The sequence below is a fragment of the Carlito syrichta genome, unplaced genomic scaffold, assembly GCF_000164805.1.
Source record: "Carlito syrichta isolate Samal-C Ts95f unplaced genomic scaffold, Tarsius_syrichta-2.0.1 Scaffold153965, whole genome shotgun sequence".
Classification (NCBI taxonomy): domain Eukaryota; kingdom Metazoa; phylum Chordata; class Mammalia; order Primates; family Tarsiidae; genus Carlito; species Carlito syrichta.
The window spans coordinates 172,140-189,956 of record NW_007098061.1 but is presented as its reverse complement, the minus strand read 5'-3'; the positions used below and the strand labels follow the sequence as shown (position 1 = coordinate 189,956).

Genomic DNA, 17,817 nt, shown 5'->3' with positions numbered 1-17,817 from the left:
GTGGGCTCAGGCAGTCCACTCACCTCAGCCTCCCAAAGGCACGGGATTACAGGTTGAGCCACTGAGCCTGGCTTGGGATGAAGTATTCTAATCAACTTCGCTTCTGATGGAGCCCTAAGAGTGACCTTCAGAGAGAAGTTGCTTCCTAATTTTTAGGTTCATGTTTGATTGAAAAATTATAGTAGTAAGCAGACCCACTGCTACCATTCCTAAACCTCATTTAACTTCCTGTGAGCATTGTCCAGTCAGTGGCAGTGTAAACATGTAAGAAACTCTGACCTGGTCATGACAGTGACGCACTTGGAATTTGGAGCTTGTTATGTGGGAGGTTCTTTAAAACCCTCTGCACATTTTTTGAATATGAAATCTCTCTATGGGGATTTTTTTTTGGAAAAACAACAACAACCACCAGGTCATGTAAGGTACTGATTTCTGTCATTAAGAAAGGAGATGTAAGCCCCAGTCTTTCTCTTTGGCCCTATTGGACCAGAAAGCCTTGGGAGTGTCTCCATAGCTACCAATAGTGGAGCATGCCTGCTTAGTTCACCTGAATCCAGCCTCGTCAAGCAACCAGCCTGCTGGGCTGGCTTTCCCTAGTGTCTTACTAGGAACTTGCCATTGGCTTTGTGAGAACCCAGACTGAAGTATATTTTTCTTTTGTTTCTCTGGCACAGAAACTTGCCTTTATGGTGTCTCTAGGGTTGGTAACACATGACCATCTAGAAGGTAAGAGAAGATATTCTTGGTACTGCCTTTTTTTCTGGCCCACAGCTTTGTTCCTGAAAATGTTGTTTGATTGAATTCCTGGAATAGAAAATTGGAACACAAATGGAGTGTGATTCAACTAGTGTGGACTTTATTGCCTTTAGAGGACAAACTGCCTTCCCTCTGTCTAATATGGCCTTCCCCTTTCTATCATTCATTATCCACACTTCTGTCCTGGGAAAACCTCCCCAGTTGGCTGAATTAAGATGACTTCTGTTCATTTTAGGGAAGCTCTTTTTTTTTTTCCCTGAGAGTACAGAGTGATAAATGCTCCTTTGACAAGTCTTTGTCTGTATTTTTCAATCACTCCAGGTTATCAGAATCTTAAGGACAGTTAGAAAGCATACCTGTCCTGCTTATTTATTCAAGAACGGTGAACTTTGGCTACTCAATCTAAGTATATAGATAATGTTTATTCAGACCTATATATACAAGAATCTATAATACAAATAAAGCAGGACAACTTGTTTACAGATGTTGCCTACTGTTAAGCTCTTGATCACAGAGAACCATATTGTGGGACAGTATGGTCTTGCTTTCTGAAAGAAGGGGATAGATGGTCCTACATAATTGCTTCCAGTAGTATGATTGCCTCTCACAATGAAATGAAACGGATACTTGGCCCTGTTTCTGATTTGTTATGGGAAAACCAATAGATAAAACAACAAAGTTAAATATTTTATGTTCCCCATACCTCTCTTCTAATCAAAACCTTTTGTTTTCTCAAGAAATCCAAAGCAAGAGGCAAGAACGAAAAAGAAGAACAACAGCAAATCCAGTGTACAGTGGAGCAGTCTTTGAGCCAGAGGTATTCCTGGCCAGCACTTGGCCCTTCCCCCACTTTTCCAGTTATAATTATGATTTGTTTAGGACCTCCCATCTGAAAACTGCTTAAGAGCAGCACCTGGTTGTACTTGGTCAGCTCTGTAAAGCGATGGATTTTTCTCTGGCTTATCACATTATTTTACTTTTATTATTCAGTGCTTACCCCTTAGCGTTTTTTCCTAAGTTGAAGCAGATACAAACCTACCTTAAAATTTAAAATAATCCTGACCTCAATGCAACTGTTAACTGAAGAAGAGGCAGACTTCTCTGAAATAGTCTGTGACAGCCAAGTACATATAATAAACTCTTTAGTACTGAGACCTTAGGATGATAAGCACTAACTAGTTGGCATGTTGACAGGCATGCTGTGCTTGGTCTTTAGCTTGGGCCAGTGTTAGTAATAACCATGCTCTTCAACCAGTCACCTTTTCTTCTTCAATCCTCAAAGCGTAAGAAGAGTGCAGTCACATACCTAAACAGCACAATGCATCCTGGGACCCGGAAGAGAGGTGAGGACCTTTTTTGTATCTCTCCCTTGCTGCTGTTACTTTTGCTTTCTGTGTATGTTTCTTCTCCTTCCCTCCTCCCATTGTCCTAGGACCTAACTCCTCCATCCCTTGAAAGTAGTTTTGTTGTTGTTGTTCTCTGAGAAAGGGGGGGGAGAGTGAGATTTCTTATTAGAGTTCTGTGTGCCGAGTCAAAAGCTGACTTTCCGATGCTTCCGGCAAAGCTGACTCAGAAAGGCTTAATGCAGCATTTCTGCCCTGAGCCTGCCAGGCCATCCGTGAACGGTACAGTGAACAGAACACCACGTAAAAGGAAGCATCTGAGCATCATTCAGCAGAACAGAGCTCTGCTGTTGCCAAGGTGTTCCTAATAGTGTCTTGGTCTTCCTGCTGCCAGCAAGGCCAGAATGTGACTGATTCTGGGAGCTGCAGACTTTCCAGGAAGGAGGGAGGTAGCGACAGACTTTTTGAGAAGAGGGGATCTCCAACTAAGGAAGCAAAGGTCACTGTCAAAGCAGGCTCCTCAAAGCACAAATTCCTAAAGAACTTCATTATCATATTTCAGACCTTCCCACGGACATTCCACCGTAGTGTTAGGGAGGGTAGAAAAAACAGCGGCAGCAGCAACATCTCTCACCACGCAAGTCTAAATAGGTCTTAATAGCTCAGGGCTTAAGCTCATAAACAAGGTACTGAAATGGTTCTTTGATGTCACTAATATATCCCAAGGTCCTTTTCTCCACATGATAATGTGTCCCTGAATTATAGTTCCAGGCTAGAAAGGTTGCAGAGTGAGTGGAGTAGCATACTAATTTTTGTGTGTGCACACACAATCTCAGAGCTATTAGATGCTCAGGAGGTCATCTTGACCCTTTGTCTGCCTTAGTCAGGACTACAACTATACTATTGCTATTCCCTGCCCACAAAAGAGATGTTATTGTACCGGCCTTAGTAACCCATTCTAATATTTCATCAGTCCTGTCCTTCAAAGTAGTCAAAATACTTAAATGGGAAACCCTAAGTCATTGCTTTATATCGATTCCTGGGCCATAGTTACCAGTACTGTAGATTATTTTTGTTGTTCTGTTTTGTGTTCAGTATTTTTGAGTGACCTTTGATGCAGTTCCCAGAAAGGAGCTCCCCAGTCAGAGGCCTCAATTAATTGGACTGATAGTGGGCTGTGTCTGCTAAGAAGACAAGGGTTAAATGAGCCAGAAAGACCTTGGCATCTCTTGCCAAGGTCAGAGGATAAAAACCTGCATTTACAATGCCTGGGATGTGCCTTCCATGGGTAAACAAAGAGCGTTCATCTTCTGCTTCCCTTTCTAGCAGCACTAGATTCTCTAGAAAAGACAAACCAGTAAGATCTATCTTTGTACTGTAGACACCGCCAGTTTAACGCAGAGAGGTCATATTTGTGTAATGTCTGAAAGAATCATGACTCTTGTGCATAATCCTAATATAAATTGTGTAAGTGTTGGCAAAGTCATGATTCCACGTACCGTTTTTCAGTGCTTACAGGCAGTTTTGCGCCTCCCTGGCTCCTTTTCCTTTGGTGTTTTGGGCATACACTTTTGATCACTCACAGCTTAGAAGTGATGACCCTGGTCCTTAGAAGATAAGGACCCTGACTTAGATATATGTGGTAGGGCAAGAATGGTTGGCTTAGACTTTCTGTACCCATAGGGCTTATTTATAGATCCTTTGTAACCTTGAGGTTTGAGTCAAAATGCTCTTGCACAAATCACGTCTCTCAGGAGTGCCGATAAGAGGGCCCTTCCCTAGACTTTAAAACAGCCCTAGTTTTTAGACATGTGGTTCACCAGAATGCTTGTGATATCAAGGAGAGAGGTGACTCTCAGTTAACTGGGGAAGGGTATCTGGGGTCAGAAATACTTAAATTCATTGTTAGGTGCAGAACATCTTTTAAGCTCTTAGGTTTCAGCTACTCCCAGAACATATCTCACAGTAGCTCTGACAGCAAAGGGTTAATAGTTAACTTGAACTTTGTCTCCGACCACCCTCACAAGCAGTGAAATGACCTAAAGTGTAGACAGAGGAAAAGGAAGAACAGAAACCCTAAATAAATCACTTTGTAAGAACTAAGAATCATTAATATTATTGTAAGATTGATGATTGCAGAGAAACTTGAGAGAGCAATATATAAAAGATACAAAAATATAAATTCGTATTCCTGTCCCTGGCTTCTATTGGACTTTGATATCTTAGTTCTTGTACTAGAAATCTCAAAATTTAGTAGGCCAGCAACTTCACCATAATCTTCCCAAGGTGGTTTTTTTTCCCTTCACATAAGCCAGCATCTTCTGTCATTCTCCAAGGCTCTCTTATCCTCCCCATCTCTTAAGATTCATGTAGTTGTTTCTAATGACATTTAAGTCTTTGTTTCTCTTTGCTTCTCTTCCTTCTTTGGGACTGTTGTATTAACCTTCTGTCTGCTACCTCGCTTCCTTTTCCATGCTAGCCAATGAGGAACACTGGCCAAAGGTATGTAAGATCATTTTCCCCCTTCTCTTTCCCTCCCCCCTTTTCCCTTTTGTTCCCTTCTCTCGGTATATAGGTCGTCCTCCAAAATACAATGCAGTGCTGGGGTTTGGAGCCCTTACCCCAACATCCCCCCCATCCAGTCATCCTGACTCCCCTGAAAGTGAAAAGACAGAGACCACATTCACTTTCCCTGCACCTGTTCAGCCTGTGTCCCTGCCCAGCCCCACCTCCACAGACGTAAGTAACGTGAAAAGCAAGTTATCATATGTTGCTATCCGAGAGCTTAAATTGGGTAAAGCATTATCATATGTCGTTTCCTTACCAATTCGCACCTTCTTGACTAACCCTGGAGCAGCAGTAAAACCTATGGGATGCTTTCTTCTAGGGTTCCAGGCTTTCCATGTTCTTGAGAATCATGTTACATACAGTATCAGGGAGCTTAGTTAACCTTTAGAGTCTGATTTTGATCTGCTGTGAATGAGTTCCCAGAAAACAAGCGGGGTGGGGAAATCAGCTCATATAATGGAGAAGTATACAGGTTTCTGTCATCAGTGTTTTGGAAGTAGGGAAAATGCACAAGGCATACGTTCCCCTAGCAGCCCTTGTTTGCTGCTTCAAATACAATTCCAGAAGTGAGAAGTTTTCTTGAGAGCAACATTATTCAGCCAAGTTGATCAGAAACAAGTTTCTGAAAAACTTTCAAATACTTAGTAGCCCTTTACCCACAAACTGCAGGAATGTGAATGCCCTAAATATTTAAATGAACAAAGCACTAAGTTTATTGAGCAGATACTTATTGAGCGCTGCTCTGCGGAGCAAGCACTTTTCTTGAGGCTGGAGACATAGCAGGGAACAAAGCCCCCTGCCCTCAAGGAGCTTATATTTCATGGGAAGAGGCAGTTGATAAGAAAGCAAATATGTAATATGTCAAGTGATGAAAAGTGCTTTGCAGAGAAATGGAATAGATTAAAGGAATAAGGTGTAATGGCAGGAGATTGATGTTCTATGAAGAGTGGTGAGAGAAAGCCTCTCAAATAGGAGGTGAAGGAGTGAAACGTGGGAATGCCTTGGGGAAGAGTGTTCTATGCAGAGGGAACAGCAGTGCAAAAGCTCTGAGGTTGGAGTATGCACGGCAGGTTGAAAGAAAAGAAGGCCGGGACAGCCGCAGCAGACAATGCTGGCCATAGTGGTGGAAGATGAGACCCCAGAGGTGGTGGGGCCGATTGTGCAGCTTTTTGTGGATAGAGGGTGTTGATTAGAAGAGTGCTGAAGTTTTTCAATTTTCCTTTTTTGAGTTGGAGTCTCACTCTGTCACACAGGCTGAAGTGCAGTGGCATGCTCAAAGCCAGCGGCAGCCTCGATCTGCTGGACTCAGGTGATCCTTCCACCTCTTCCAAGTAGCTGGAACTACAGGCACGCGCCACTACGCCTGGTTAATTTTTTGATTTGTTATAGAGAAGAGGTCTTGCCAAGTTGCCCAGGCTGGTCTCAAACCCCTGGGCTTAGGCAATCCTCTCACCTCAGCCTGCTAAAGTGCTGGAATTACAGGCGTGAACCACTGTGCCTAGCAAATTTTTCAATTTTTATCTTTTAAAATCAAACCTACAGAAGAGTTAGACTAATGGTACAAAGAACATGTGTATATCCTTCACTTGAATCACCAGTTGTTACCAGTCATCCCTTTCCACCTACACACTTTTTTTGCAGAACCAGATAATAAGTTGCAGACCTTGTGAATCTTCACCACAAGGTTATTTCAGTATATATCTCCTAAGTATATACTCTCTTACATAGATACAATGCATTTATCAAATTGAGGAAATTTAACATTGGTAAAATATTAGTACATAACATATACTCCATGTTCAGACTTCTCCAATTGTCCCAGTACTTACTTTTGTGACACTTGGTTTTTCCTGCTCCAGGATCCAATCCAAGATTACTCTTGATGTTCATTGCTATATTGTCTCTTTAGTCTCCGTAATTATAGAACAGTTCCTCCGCCTTTCTCTGTCTTTTATAGCACTGACATTTTTAAAAAGATAGCCAGTTGCTCCGTTTGGATTGTCTGTTCTTCAACAGTAGATTCAAGGTATACATTCTTGGAGGAACACTGATAAGTGGCAGTGGGTCCTTCTTAGTGCTTCATGACAGGAGGCTCGTGATGTCAGTCTGTCCCGTTGGTTGTGATCTTAACTCTTGAGGTCGTTTCCATCCAATTTTTCCACTTGTAAATGTACATTTTTCCTGTGGTGGAGACAGCTTTAAGTCTGTATAAATATCTAGTTTCCCAGCAAACTGTTACCCAATGGTTTTAGCATCCTTTGAAGATTCTTACCTGCACTTATTATTTTTAAGGCATTTGCAAAATCAACTTGGATTTTAAAAGATCACTGTTGGCTGGGCGTGGTGGCTCATGCCTGTAATCCTACACTTTGGAAAGCAGAGGCAAGAGGATTGCCTGAGACCAGGGGTTCGCCACCAGCCTGGGTAACCTGGCGAGCCTTCATCTCTACAATAAATACAAATAAACTAGCCGGGCGTGATACTGTGTACCTGTAGTCCCAGCTACTTAGAAGACTGAGGCAGAAGGATCACCTGAGCCCAGCCGACCAAGGTTGCAGTGGCCATGAGCATGCCACTGCACTCCAACCTGGGCAACAGAGTGAAATTCCTACCCCAAAAAAAAAAAAATCACTATGTCCAAAATATGAAGAAGAAAAGGACCTATGTGGAGAACAGGACGGAAGCAAGGAGACCAGCTGGGTGGGAGGCTTTTGCAGTAATCCAGACAAGAAATGATGATGATAGCTTTGCCTAATAAGATGGCAGAAGTAAATATGGAGAAAGGTGATCGAGTCTGCATGTATTTTGAGGAGCCATCAGGGCTAAATACGAGTTATGAGAAGAAGAAAATAGTCGAGGTTAAATCCAGAGTTTCTGGCCTAAACAACTAGAAAGATGAAGCTGCCATTTACTCAAGGTTACAAGAGGAGCAGGTTTGAGGAAGAAACCAAGAGTTTCATTTTGTACGTGTCGGTTCTTTTGTGAGTTACAGAGCTTGTCTTTGACCATCTTAAGGTAAAATATCCCTCTAACTTGAAGGTTCTCAGAACTTGCTAATGGCAAACTCCTCTCCAAAGAGCAAAAGAATACTATATGAACATCTGAGTTAAAGTTTCAGAAGCAACGAAGAAAAGGTTCTCTTTGGAGGATCAGGGTTACAGAAGAATTCTGTTCTCTGACAGGTTTCCTTCCTTGGGCAGAGCTTGTGGCTACAGACTCTTCATCGCTCTAACAATTCAGCATTTTGTCCAACTTTCCTGACTTTTGGCATTAGTAATTGATACAGGTTTTCTAACTGTCCTGCTAGTGAACATCAGGATTCCCCAAACGAAACCTTGTTTATTGGCACCAAAGATTTTCCCAGCTTTTTCTCAGTTGAAGTATTGCCAGAGGATCACCAGCTCATTGGCTTTTTGGTAGAGCGTTCCCTCTGAGTGGTGTACACATGCTGGGAGACAGATGATTTTGTGGTTCTGTATGAGTCTTTTTCCATTTTTGTTTTCTTGTTTTTTCCTTTGGTTGAAAAGGTTTATGGTTTTCTTTGAGAGACTGAACCCAGAGAATCCACTTATATCAAATCACAAACTAAGAGCTTCTGCCAGGTTTCATCTTAAAATATAAACATTGTTCTTTTCAGAAATTTTTTTTTGTTTTTTTTTGAGTTGGAGTCTCCTCTGTCGCCCAGACTGGAGTGTAGTGGCACACTCCTGGCCACCACAACCTTGACCTGCTGGGCTCTGGTGATCCTTCCGCCTCAGCCTTCTGAGTGCATGCTACCACGCCTGGCTAGGTCTTGGCGTGGTAGCGAGGTCTCGCCAAGTTGCCCAGGCAGGTCTCAAACCTGTGGGCTCAGGCAATCCACTCACCTCGGCCTCCCAAAGTGCTGGGATTACAGGCTGAGCCATCGAGCACAGCCCTTTTCAGAAATTTAAAGGTGATTTTTGTTTTTTGAGTTGGGGTCTTGCTCTGTTGCCCAGGCTGGAGTGCAGTGGCGTGATCACAGTTCACCGCTACCCTGACCTCCTGGGCTCAGGCAGTCCTTCCGCCTCGGCCTCTTGAGTAGCTGGAACTACAGGCACATACCATCACGCCTGGCTAATTTTTTTATTTTTATTTTTTGTAGAGACAAGGTCTCGCTGTGTTGCTCAGGCTAGTCTCGAACTCCTAGGCTCAAGCAGTCCTCCTGACTTGGCCTCCCAAAGTGCTGGGATTACAGGCTCGAGCCACGATGCTCAGCCAAGGTTTCAGTATAAACACTGTGTTTTTCAGAAACCTAAAAGTAAAAGAAAACTTTTCTGAAACCACTAAATATGTTTAGAGCTCCCTAAGTTAAACTCAGTGTAATTTTTTTAAAGATAATTGACTTCTACTTTTATAGTATCCCAACAGTGGCAGCGATAAAATCAACATGCAAGGCTCTGTATTGTTTGCTGCTGGGTAGCATAAGCCCTAACAGCATTAATTAAATAATAGTGGAGAGGCAGGCATTTCTGGGGATCACTAGCCATGTAGAAGAACTTGATAATACAAGACCCAGCTAGACCCTAACCCTCAAGATGTATCTTATCGCCGCTATTATTATTTTTTATGAAAAGGGAAGATAATGTTGATAAAATTATAAAAAATTTTTTAGTCCATGATGATCTTGCAGTTAATATCGCCAGCGTGTTTCCTGAAAGCATACATCCTCAGCTCCTGGCAAAGAACAATGGGTCAGTTGTCTTTCACCTTACCATTTGGTTTATGGCAGTAATTTGGTTAGTCACCAAAGCCTAAGTCTTTTATACTTGGTGTAGTGCCTCTGTGGTACTTCCTCTGCTCTCTGTATTTAGGCAAAGAACCAATTCTGTATGGATAAAATATCTTGGCATTTTATATTCACTTCTTTGGGCAGCAGTGCTTGAAGCGTAGTCTGGGAGTCCCCAAAACTCTTTCAGGGGGTCATAAAATCAAAATTATTTTCATAATAATACTAAAACATCATTTGCCATTTCACTGTCATTCTCTCAAGACTTAATTGTGGAGTCTTCCAGATTTTGCGTGGTGTGTGATGGTGGCATCACTCTGACAACTAATGGAATGTGTAGCTGTGTGTTCCTGGGTTCAATTTTTTTTTTCAATACATTATTTTTGTAGCTTTCTGTGATTCTGTAATTATTTCAAAATTTAAAGTTTTAAAGCTTTTATTACAGTAAATATCAATAGATAAAACTCATATAAAAGCTCTCTGGGGTCCTTAGTAACTTTAAGATTATAAAGAGATTCTAACACAAAAAATATTAGGAATTACTACCATAGGGCATGCAAATAGAGTAGGAGGTTTTCTTTCCTTTAGAAATTCAAAAAAAATATTGAACCTTTATTTTCTGTACTTTCTGCCTTCTATTTCTTGATGTTTTCCTTACTCAGGAGCAAAGTGAATAGATCTCTGTTTAACCCAGCAAGCCCCTCTGAATAAGATGTCCAGTTTGTCTTACTCATTTCATCACTGATAACTTTATCTATGGTTCATGTAAAACAGTCTCTGAAACCACAGATTTTTAAATAAACTTTATAAGGAAGCAGACTTACAACTTGGGACTAAGGTTTAAGAAACCTCTAGGGGAAAAGAGTACCCCTCAGCCTAATTTTAATAAGAAAGAAAGTTACGGTTAATCCAGGGATAGAACCTTACATCTTTTGGTACCTAGAAGTTCAACTGCTTTTTTTTTTTTTTGAGTCAGAGTCTCCCTTTGTCACCTAGGCTGGAGTGCAGTGGCATGCTCATGGCCACCCCAGCATCAACTTGCTGGGCTCAGGCGATCCTTCTGCCTTAGCCTTCCAAGTAGCTGGAACTACAGGCGCATGCTACCACACCTGGCTAATTTTTTTTTTTTTTTTTGAGTTGGAGTCTCACTCTGTCGCCCAGACTGGAGTGGCCACCGCAGCCTCGACCTGCAGGGCTCCAGCAATCCTTCTGCCTCAGCCTTCCAAGTAGCCGGAACTACAGGTGCGCGCTGCCACGCCCAGCTAATTTTTTAAATTTATTTTAGAGATGAGGTCTTGTCAAGCTGCCCAGGTGGGTCTCGAACCCTCGGGCTCAGGCAATCCACTCACCTCGGCCTCCCAAAGCACGGGATTATAGGCTGAGCCACCGAGCCCGGCTTAATTTTTTTGATATAGAGACAAGGTCTCACCAAGTTGCCCAGGCTGGTCTCGAACCCCTGGGCTCAGGCAGTCCTCTCGCCTCAGCCTCCCAAAGTGCCGGGATTACAGGCTTGAGCCTCCGTGCCCGGCTCAGAAGTTCAGCTATTAGGTTGCATTCACATATAATATTTGTGCACATGTGTTGTATTTTTTACTGCCCAGAGTCAACATTTTCTTACTAAGACAGATGAGAATCCATCCAAATTATGGTGTATAATTTTTGTAGTCCCTTTTCTAAGCTGCTAGATACCCTAGTGAATTATAGAGAAAATGTCCATTCCTGTATAGAGAAATTGTAGACCCATGGAGGACCACACTGAAGTTGAGTTCTTCAGTGGTGGTGAAAGGGTTATAAATGGTAGAGGGATTACATCATAGGAAGGAGTGACCCAGCATTGCCCTCTGTATCATTGCTTCCTGTGCACAATTTCTGTGATAGACCTTCTGGCAGAATAGCCCAGTCAACCAAAGCAACACACTGGCCTGACTTGCTGAGTCACCTCTGGCATGTCCCTTCAGTCTTTCCTTCCCTGGTGTCCTTATCAGTGGGATTAATCCCATCCAGAGCACAAGTTCTTGATTGACTTGCTGAAAGGTGCCTCTTTTAATAGATCTTGTTTTCCTGTGTTCTTCTGTTTAAATTTTAGGTAGATCTGCTTTTTTCTGATAGTGCCTTTTGTTCAGAGGGTTCCAGCAGACTTACCTGAGTAGTAAAACTGTCACTGACGGGGGTGGGAGAGAGGCAGACAGAGTGGACTGGGGCTGCTTGTTTTTTTCCAGCTGGTGAAGTATTTTATAGGGCTAAAGCCTCCAGAATAGAATGGTCCGTTGAACAGCAAATGCAAAACACTGATTTCAGGAGAACATTGTCAGCTGTTGCTTTGGCTTTTTAAATTCTTCATTTTAGAAAACTCATTTGAGTTTAATTTGCTTTTAACTCAGTCCTTTCCCATTTGAACTTTCACTATATTTTATCTCCCTGAGCAAGCATGGAGTTCAGTAAAACTCCATTTTTTGTCTTCTTTCCCAATTATTCTAAACTCCCTCCAAAATTGATAGGTGATGAGAATTGTTTGTATCATATTGTGAAATACATTGACGAATGGATTTATTTCAGAGCCTAAAAAATTTATGATTTATGGGTTTGCGTCTATCAAAGCAAAAGCTTAGCTATCACTTATAAAGTTAATTGTAGCCTAGGCAACTATGAAGCAGTCCTGTAAATGTTCATTTAATTCAAGAATACAGTAGTAACCCCTTAACCTGAAGTTTTGCTTTCTGTGGTTTGAGCTACCCATGGTCAACCACAGTCCAAAAATACTAAGATATTTTGAGAGCCAACACATTCATGTAACATTATTACAGTATGTTGTTATCATTGTCCTGTTGTATTAGTTATTGTTGTTAATCTGTGCCTAATTTATAATTTAAACTTTATCAGGAGTAGGTATATACAGGAAAAATCATAGAGTATAGATAGGGTTCACACCATCCGAACCTGCAGGCATCTGCTGAGAGGCTTGGAACATAGCCCCGATGGATGAGAGGGGCCTCCGCCCTGGTCCCTCCCGGGAGGCTCCGCTGCATGGAGCAGAGTGGGTAGCCTGTGCCATTCATGATTCCTGCTGTTCTTGAACACTCCTGAGCAAGGCAGCTGATTGTCCCAAACATTTATATGCATCCAGAATGTGCATGTTAACTTTAAATTTTACCTTGTTTCTCCTTTTCCTTACCTTTCCTCTCAATTTTATAGGGTGATATCCATGAGGATTTTTGCAGTGTTTGCAGAAAAAGCGGCCAGTTGCTGATGTGCGACACGTGTTCCCGAGTGTATCATCTGGACTGCTTAGACCCTCCTCTGAAAACGATTCCCAAGGGCATGTGGATCTGTCCCAGGTGTCAGGACCAGGTACTGTGGGTGGGTCAGACAGGTGAGGGGCCACAGTGGAGAGTGGTAAACATGAGGATGTCTTTTCCTGGGGAATGGCAGAATCTCTTCTCTCCCAACTGTTCTTCTCCAGGCTGAATCTTCGCTGTGCTTGGCACAGCACTCAGGCACGCAGCCTTTGTTCCCTCAGAGGTCCCCCAACCCCACCCTGTGTTACTGAGGTGGATAGATGCCAGCTGCTTCCTCATATTTGAAATGACCGATCTTCTCCTTAAAAGTCAGGACCCTACAAGGTCCTCTAACCCATTCTCTAAGAGTGGTCCAAACCCAGTATATGGTTTTGAAACTCTTCTTTTTTATGTATTGGAGTCTCACTCCGTTGCCCAGGCTAGAGTGCAGTGTGGCACACTCACGCCACCCCAGCGTTGACCTGCTGGGCTCAGGCAATCCTTCTGCCTTAGCCTTCCAAGAAGCTGGAAACTATAGGCACGCACTACCATGCCTGGCTAATTTTTTGATTTATTGTAGAGACGAGGTCTCGCCAGGTTGCCCAGGCTGTTCTCGAGCCTGTGGGCTCAGGCAGTCCCCTCACCTTGGCCTCCCAAAGTGCTGGGATTACAGGCTTGAGCCACCGCACCCAGCCTGAAACTCTTCTTTGGGATTAAATCCTTAAAGGGAAGTCCCCAGTTGATTAATTAAAATAATAGCCATTTTACTTTTAACCTATATTGTCAGCAGGCTCAGATTGCTAACTGTTAAGTACTGCCTTGATATTTCATGGACTTGAAAGGCAAATATTACTAACTGTTCTCACCTCCTTCTCTATTTGGTTTCTGATATATTTTTCTCAACTATCCATGTATCTTTATGTGTTTATGATTTTATTTTAAGCTGTCTCAAGTCTTTTTCAGAAGTAGGCAAAGTATAAATAATAAATAAATAAGCCCAGTAGCTCAGCAAGCATTGGACTCCTACTCAATTCTTTGGAATTCTGGTTTGAAAGAACTCTGGTTTTCCCTCTTAATCTTGGTCCTCATCCTGCAATCTCTAAGGTGGAGTAAGGCGGTTCTGTCTCTGTCTTCTTCCTAATGCTGCTTTGTGACCCTCTGATAATTTTTGTCACAGGGTCTAGATTATACTTTAGTATTTGGACCTAATAGCTAATTTCCTTGGTCAGGCTGTCTTTGAGGGACTTATAAAGCTAAAATTGATACAGGCAGCCCATGTCAGATCAGTGGGGAGACTGCCAGTAGTTGCCGCCATCATACTGATGTGCAGCTTTTGTGTTGGTGGTTCTAGGTGTCGGCAGTGGTTGGGCATAATGTGGTGTGCATGAAAAGATAGGAGTGCCCACCGAGCCTCTTTCTAAGCCTGGGCTCAAGTGTCTTGTTCTTCCTGCCTCTGAACTTCATTCTTCTGGGCTGATATTGAGAACTTTTTAGTCTAGAAACTATACACCAGGGTTTTTCAACACTGCTACCATAAATCCTTCTTGGATTTTGTTTGCCAATAGCCACAGACACCACTCCTAGCTGTTTCAAAGAGAATGTGTGTATAAGCCTCCTTCTCAAGGTAAAATTTTAAAATCTTTTCAGATGCTGAAGAAGGAAGAAGCAATTCCATGGCCTGGAACTTTAGCGATTGTTCATTCCTATATTGCCTACAAAGCAGGTAAAGAATTATCCATACCCCTTTTTGTAAGCCTCCCCTTGTTTGAAAAAGCAAAAGAACTGGAAGGCAGTATTTGTTTAATTTTCAAAAGGAAATTTAAAGTTGAAAGTGAAAACCTTTTATTGAATGAAATGGAAAATATGTGTAGCACTTCCTTGGGGAGAAAGAATGAGAAGTGATATCTTATGAAGCCAGGGCCAAGCCACTGACAGTTTTCTTCGTAGGCCTACACACAGAAAAAGGCAGAGTCCAGGTTTACAGGTTCTGTGCACTGGCTCACTTCTTTGGTAAGCATGCTGACATCTCAAAGAATTGTTAAAAACTGGTTTGCTTGTTTTGTTTTTTAGCGAAAGAAGAAGAGAAACAGAAGTTACTTAAATGGAGTTCAGATTTAAAACAAGAACGAGAACAACTAGAGCAAAAGGTGAAACAGCTCAGCAATTCTATAAGTGTAAGTAAACCTCACGCTTTCAGCAGTAGAGACACAGGTGCATAGATGCAGATCTTTCCATGTGTGTAACAGTTCATGTGGACCCAAAGCTGTGCCCGCCCCTGTTCGTTAATGTGATGAGCACATGCAAAATTTGCCTTCCAGTTAGAGTTCGGCCCTCTGGTACAGGTGGCCAGTGGCATATGGTACCTTACCCAAGCTCTGGAACATCCTCTTGGCTTTAATCTGAGAGAGTTTTTCAGTTTCCAGGCTGAAGAGATGAAGTAACAGCCCCAGCAGTGTAGCCACTACCCTGCATACTCCTGAGAGTGTTTGGGAGGAGCGTCGAGCCTCACCTGACGCTAACTGAGCAGGCACAGACCAGGTGCCCTTATGTGATTCTTTCCAGTCACCTGAGCCAGTGGGTCCTTCTCTCAATCCCTTTCTGCCACATGGCACTGATTGCATTGCCCAGTTCCCCTGAGCAGTGTGAGGAAGAGGGGTTTTTAGAGACCAGTACTGCCTAACTCCGCCTGTCCAGGTGCAAAAGACGATTGTATTTGCAGCAAGGGGACAGAGGCTCCTCCTAGGCAAGGAACCAGTGTTCTTTTTCGTTGAGTAGGTCATCCTTGTTGGAGTAAGGTGACCTCAGCCTTCACAGACACCAGTGGTGGCAGTTGAACTGTCCCACTCACCTGCTTTCTCCTTCTCACCGTACCTACCCACAGCATGCAGACTTACCATATCTTTACCTGCCTAAAACAGAAGCCAGCAGGTGTGGTAGGCTGAGGATAAAAGGGCAAAAGACCAAGCAAAAGGCATTCTGTCGACTGCAGCCCTTTGGCCTTGGGGCTATCTTAGATTCTCCTAAGTGTCACTGGCCCGCCTTCTAAATTCCTGCTGACCGAATGACCTTCAAGCATGCCCTCAGAGTGAATACAGATATCCCTGGCTCATTTCCTACCTTGGAGAGCTCAGTCTAGTCCTGAAGATAACCACTAGGTTGTCAGAGGCATTTCGGAACCTGCCTAAACCAGCTCCAGGGCAGCTGGGGGGACTTTTTAAAATAGCATATGTTTCTTAGTATTCTAGTTGTTGTGCTTGGTTGTGAGTGCTAGTGCTTTTGTGTGCATGCTCCCTACGCCACCCGCCCTGTTCCTTAGGTAGTAGCCACCCATTCCACTGGGAGCAGACCAACCGGTGGGGACTCTTTCACCTGGACAGAGAGGGGACTACTTCAGGGCTGCCAGGCCTGCTAGAAAAGCAGGGGGTTCAGTGCCACCGCCCTTCTCGTTTGCTGCAGAAATGCATGGAAATGAAGAACACCATCCTGGCCCGGCAGAAGGAGATGCACAGCTCCCTGGAGAAGGTAAAACAGCTGATTCGCCTCATCCACGGCATCGACCTCTCCAAACCTGTAGACTCTGAGGCCACTGTGGGGGCCATCTCCAACGGCCCGGACTGCACCCCCCCTGCCAACGCCACCACCTCCACGCCGGCCCCTTCCCCCTCCTCCCAGAGTTGCACAGTGAACTGTAACCCCGGGGAAGAGACTAAATAACAGAGTTCCTCTAGGAGAAGCCACAGGATCCCAGTGGCAAGGAGGGCAAAACACTGAAGACTCTAGAAAGGCAAAGCCGGATTTCTTCTGAAAAGTGCAGAATTCTTTTGGTTCTTTGGTTCCAGAGAGAGAGAAGATGCTTGTGCCAGGTGGCACCAGAGTTTGCCAATTGATCCTTCTTATTCTGTGTGTACATGCAAAGATTGGACCATGTTACATGAAATAGTGCCAGCTGGAGGTTCTTTGCCAGCACCATGCCAAGTGAAATAATATATTTACTCTCTCTATTATACACCAGTGTGTGCCTGCAGCAGCCTCCACAGCCACGATGGGTTTGTTTCTGTTTTCTTGGGTGGGGAGCAGGGACGGGCGGAGGGAGGAGAGCAGGTTTCAGATCCTTACTTGCCGAGCCGTTTGTTGAGGTAGAGAAGACAAGTCCAAAGAATGTGTGGGCTTTCCTGTTTCTAAACTCTCACTACTATAAAACCAAAAAAAGGAATTGAGATTTAACCAACCCCAGTGCCCAGAAGAGGGAAGGGGAGTGGCTGGGAGGGAGCAGGGGGTGGGAAGGTAGATTAAATAAGCAGTATTTCACACTGTCGGGAGGAGCCTAGTGCGAGGGGAGCTGGACACCAGGAACAGCCAGTAGGGTCTTCTCCCGAGCGCTCCCTCCCGCCGGGTCCCCCCACCGCTCCCGAAGCCTCGCGGTCCGCTCTTTCCCTGCTTGGTGAATCGCGCATCCTCATGGTGATCCCGTTCTGTCTCCTCTCCAAGAACAAGCAGAGCCCGGGGCGCTGGCCCTTGCCTGAGGCAGGGAAGAAGGGTGTGTGTGTCCCGGAAGGAAAAAAGGTGGATCAGTGATTTTACTTGAAAACAAGCTCCATCCCTTTTCTATATTTATAAGAAGAGAAGATCCTGAGCGAAGCAGCGCGCGACCCAGGTGTGTGTGAAGTGAATGGAGACGTTTCTTTTCTCTTTTTTTAATTTTTGTTTCTGTTATTTTTTTTCGTTAAAGGAAGTTTTATTTTATTGTTCATTTTACTTTCTTGGTAACAAAAACTAAAATAAGGAATAGAAAAGCTGTTTTTCAGACTGACAGTCCAGTTAAGGGTAGTCGAGACCTTGCATGGTAGAGTAGGAATCATAGTGTCAGTGAGGTCCAGTGAGTCTTTGTGAGTCCTTGTGTCATCGTTTGGGCACTGTTTTTTATGCAAGGGCAAAAAAATCTTTGTATCTGGGGAAAACAACAACAACTTTTTTTTAAATTAAAAAGGAAAATAAAAGATACTGAGGTCTTCCTAGTGTTACTTAAATTAAGATCAAGGTAAGAAACATTGTAAAAAAAATTACAAAAGTGCTATTTGTTTCCTAAAAACAGTGATTTCTATTAAAAAGGTGTCAGAACTGGAGAAAA

The 17,817-nt window shown here is 43.4% G+C and overlaps 1 protein-coding gene across 1 annotated transcript in view; it reads left to right on the top strand.

Moving 5' to 3' along the window:
• PHF21A (PHD finger protein 21A) overlaps positions 1-17,817 on the top strand; it is a 49,034-nt gene extending 31,217 nt beyond the window's left edge. The window contains exons 6-13 of the mRNA XM_021709017.1: positions 675-726; positions 1,494-1,573; positions 2,039-2,099; positions 4,579-4,601; positions 12,607-12,762; positions 14,337-14,412; positions 14,760-14,863; positions 16,146-17,817. Coding sequence (XP_021564692.1) covers positions 675-726; positions 1,494-1,573; positions 2,039-2,099; positions 4,579-4,601; positions 12,607-12,762; positions 14,337-14,412; positions 14,760-14,863; positions 16,146-16,403 — 810 coding nt within the window. The 3' untranslated portion in view covers positions 16,404-17,817. The remainder of the gene's footprint in view (positions 1-674; positions 727-1,493; positions 1,574-2,038; positions 2,100-4,578; positions 4,602-12,606; positions 12,763-14,336; positions 14,413-14,759; positions 14,864-16,145) is intronic.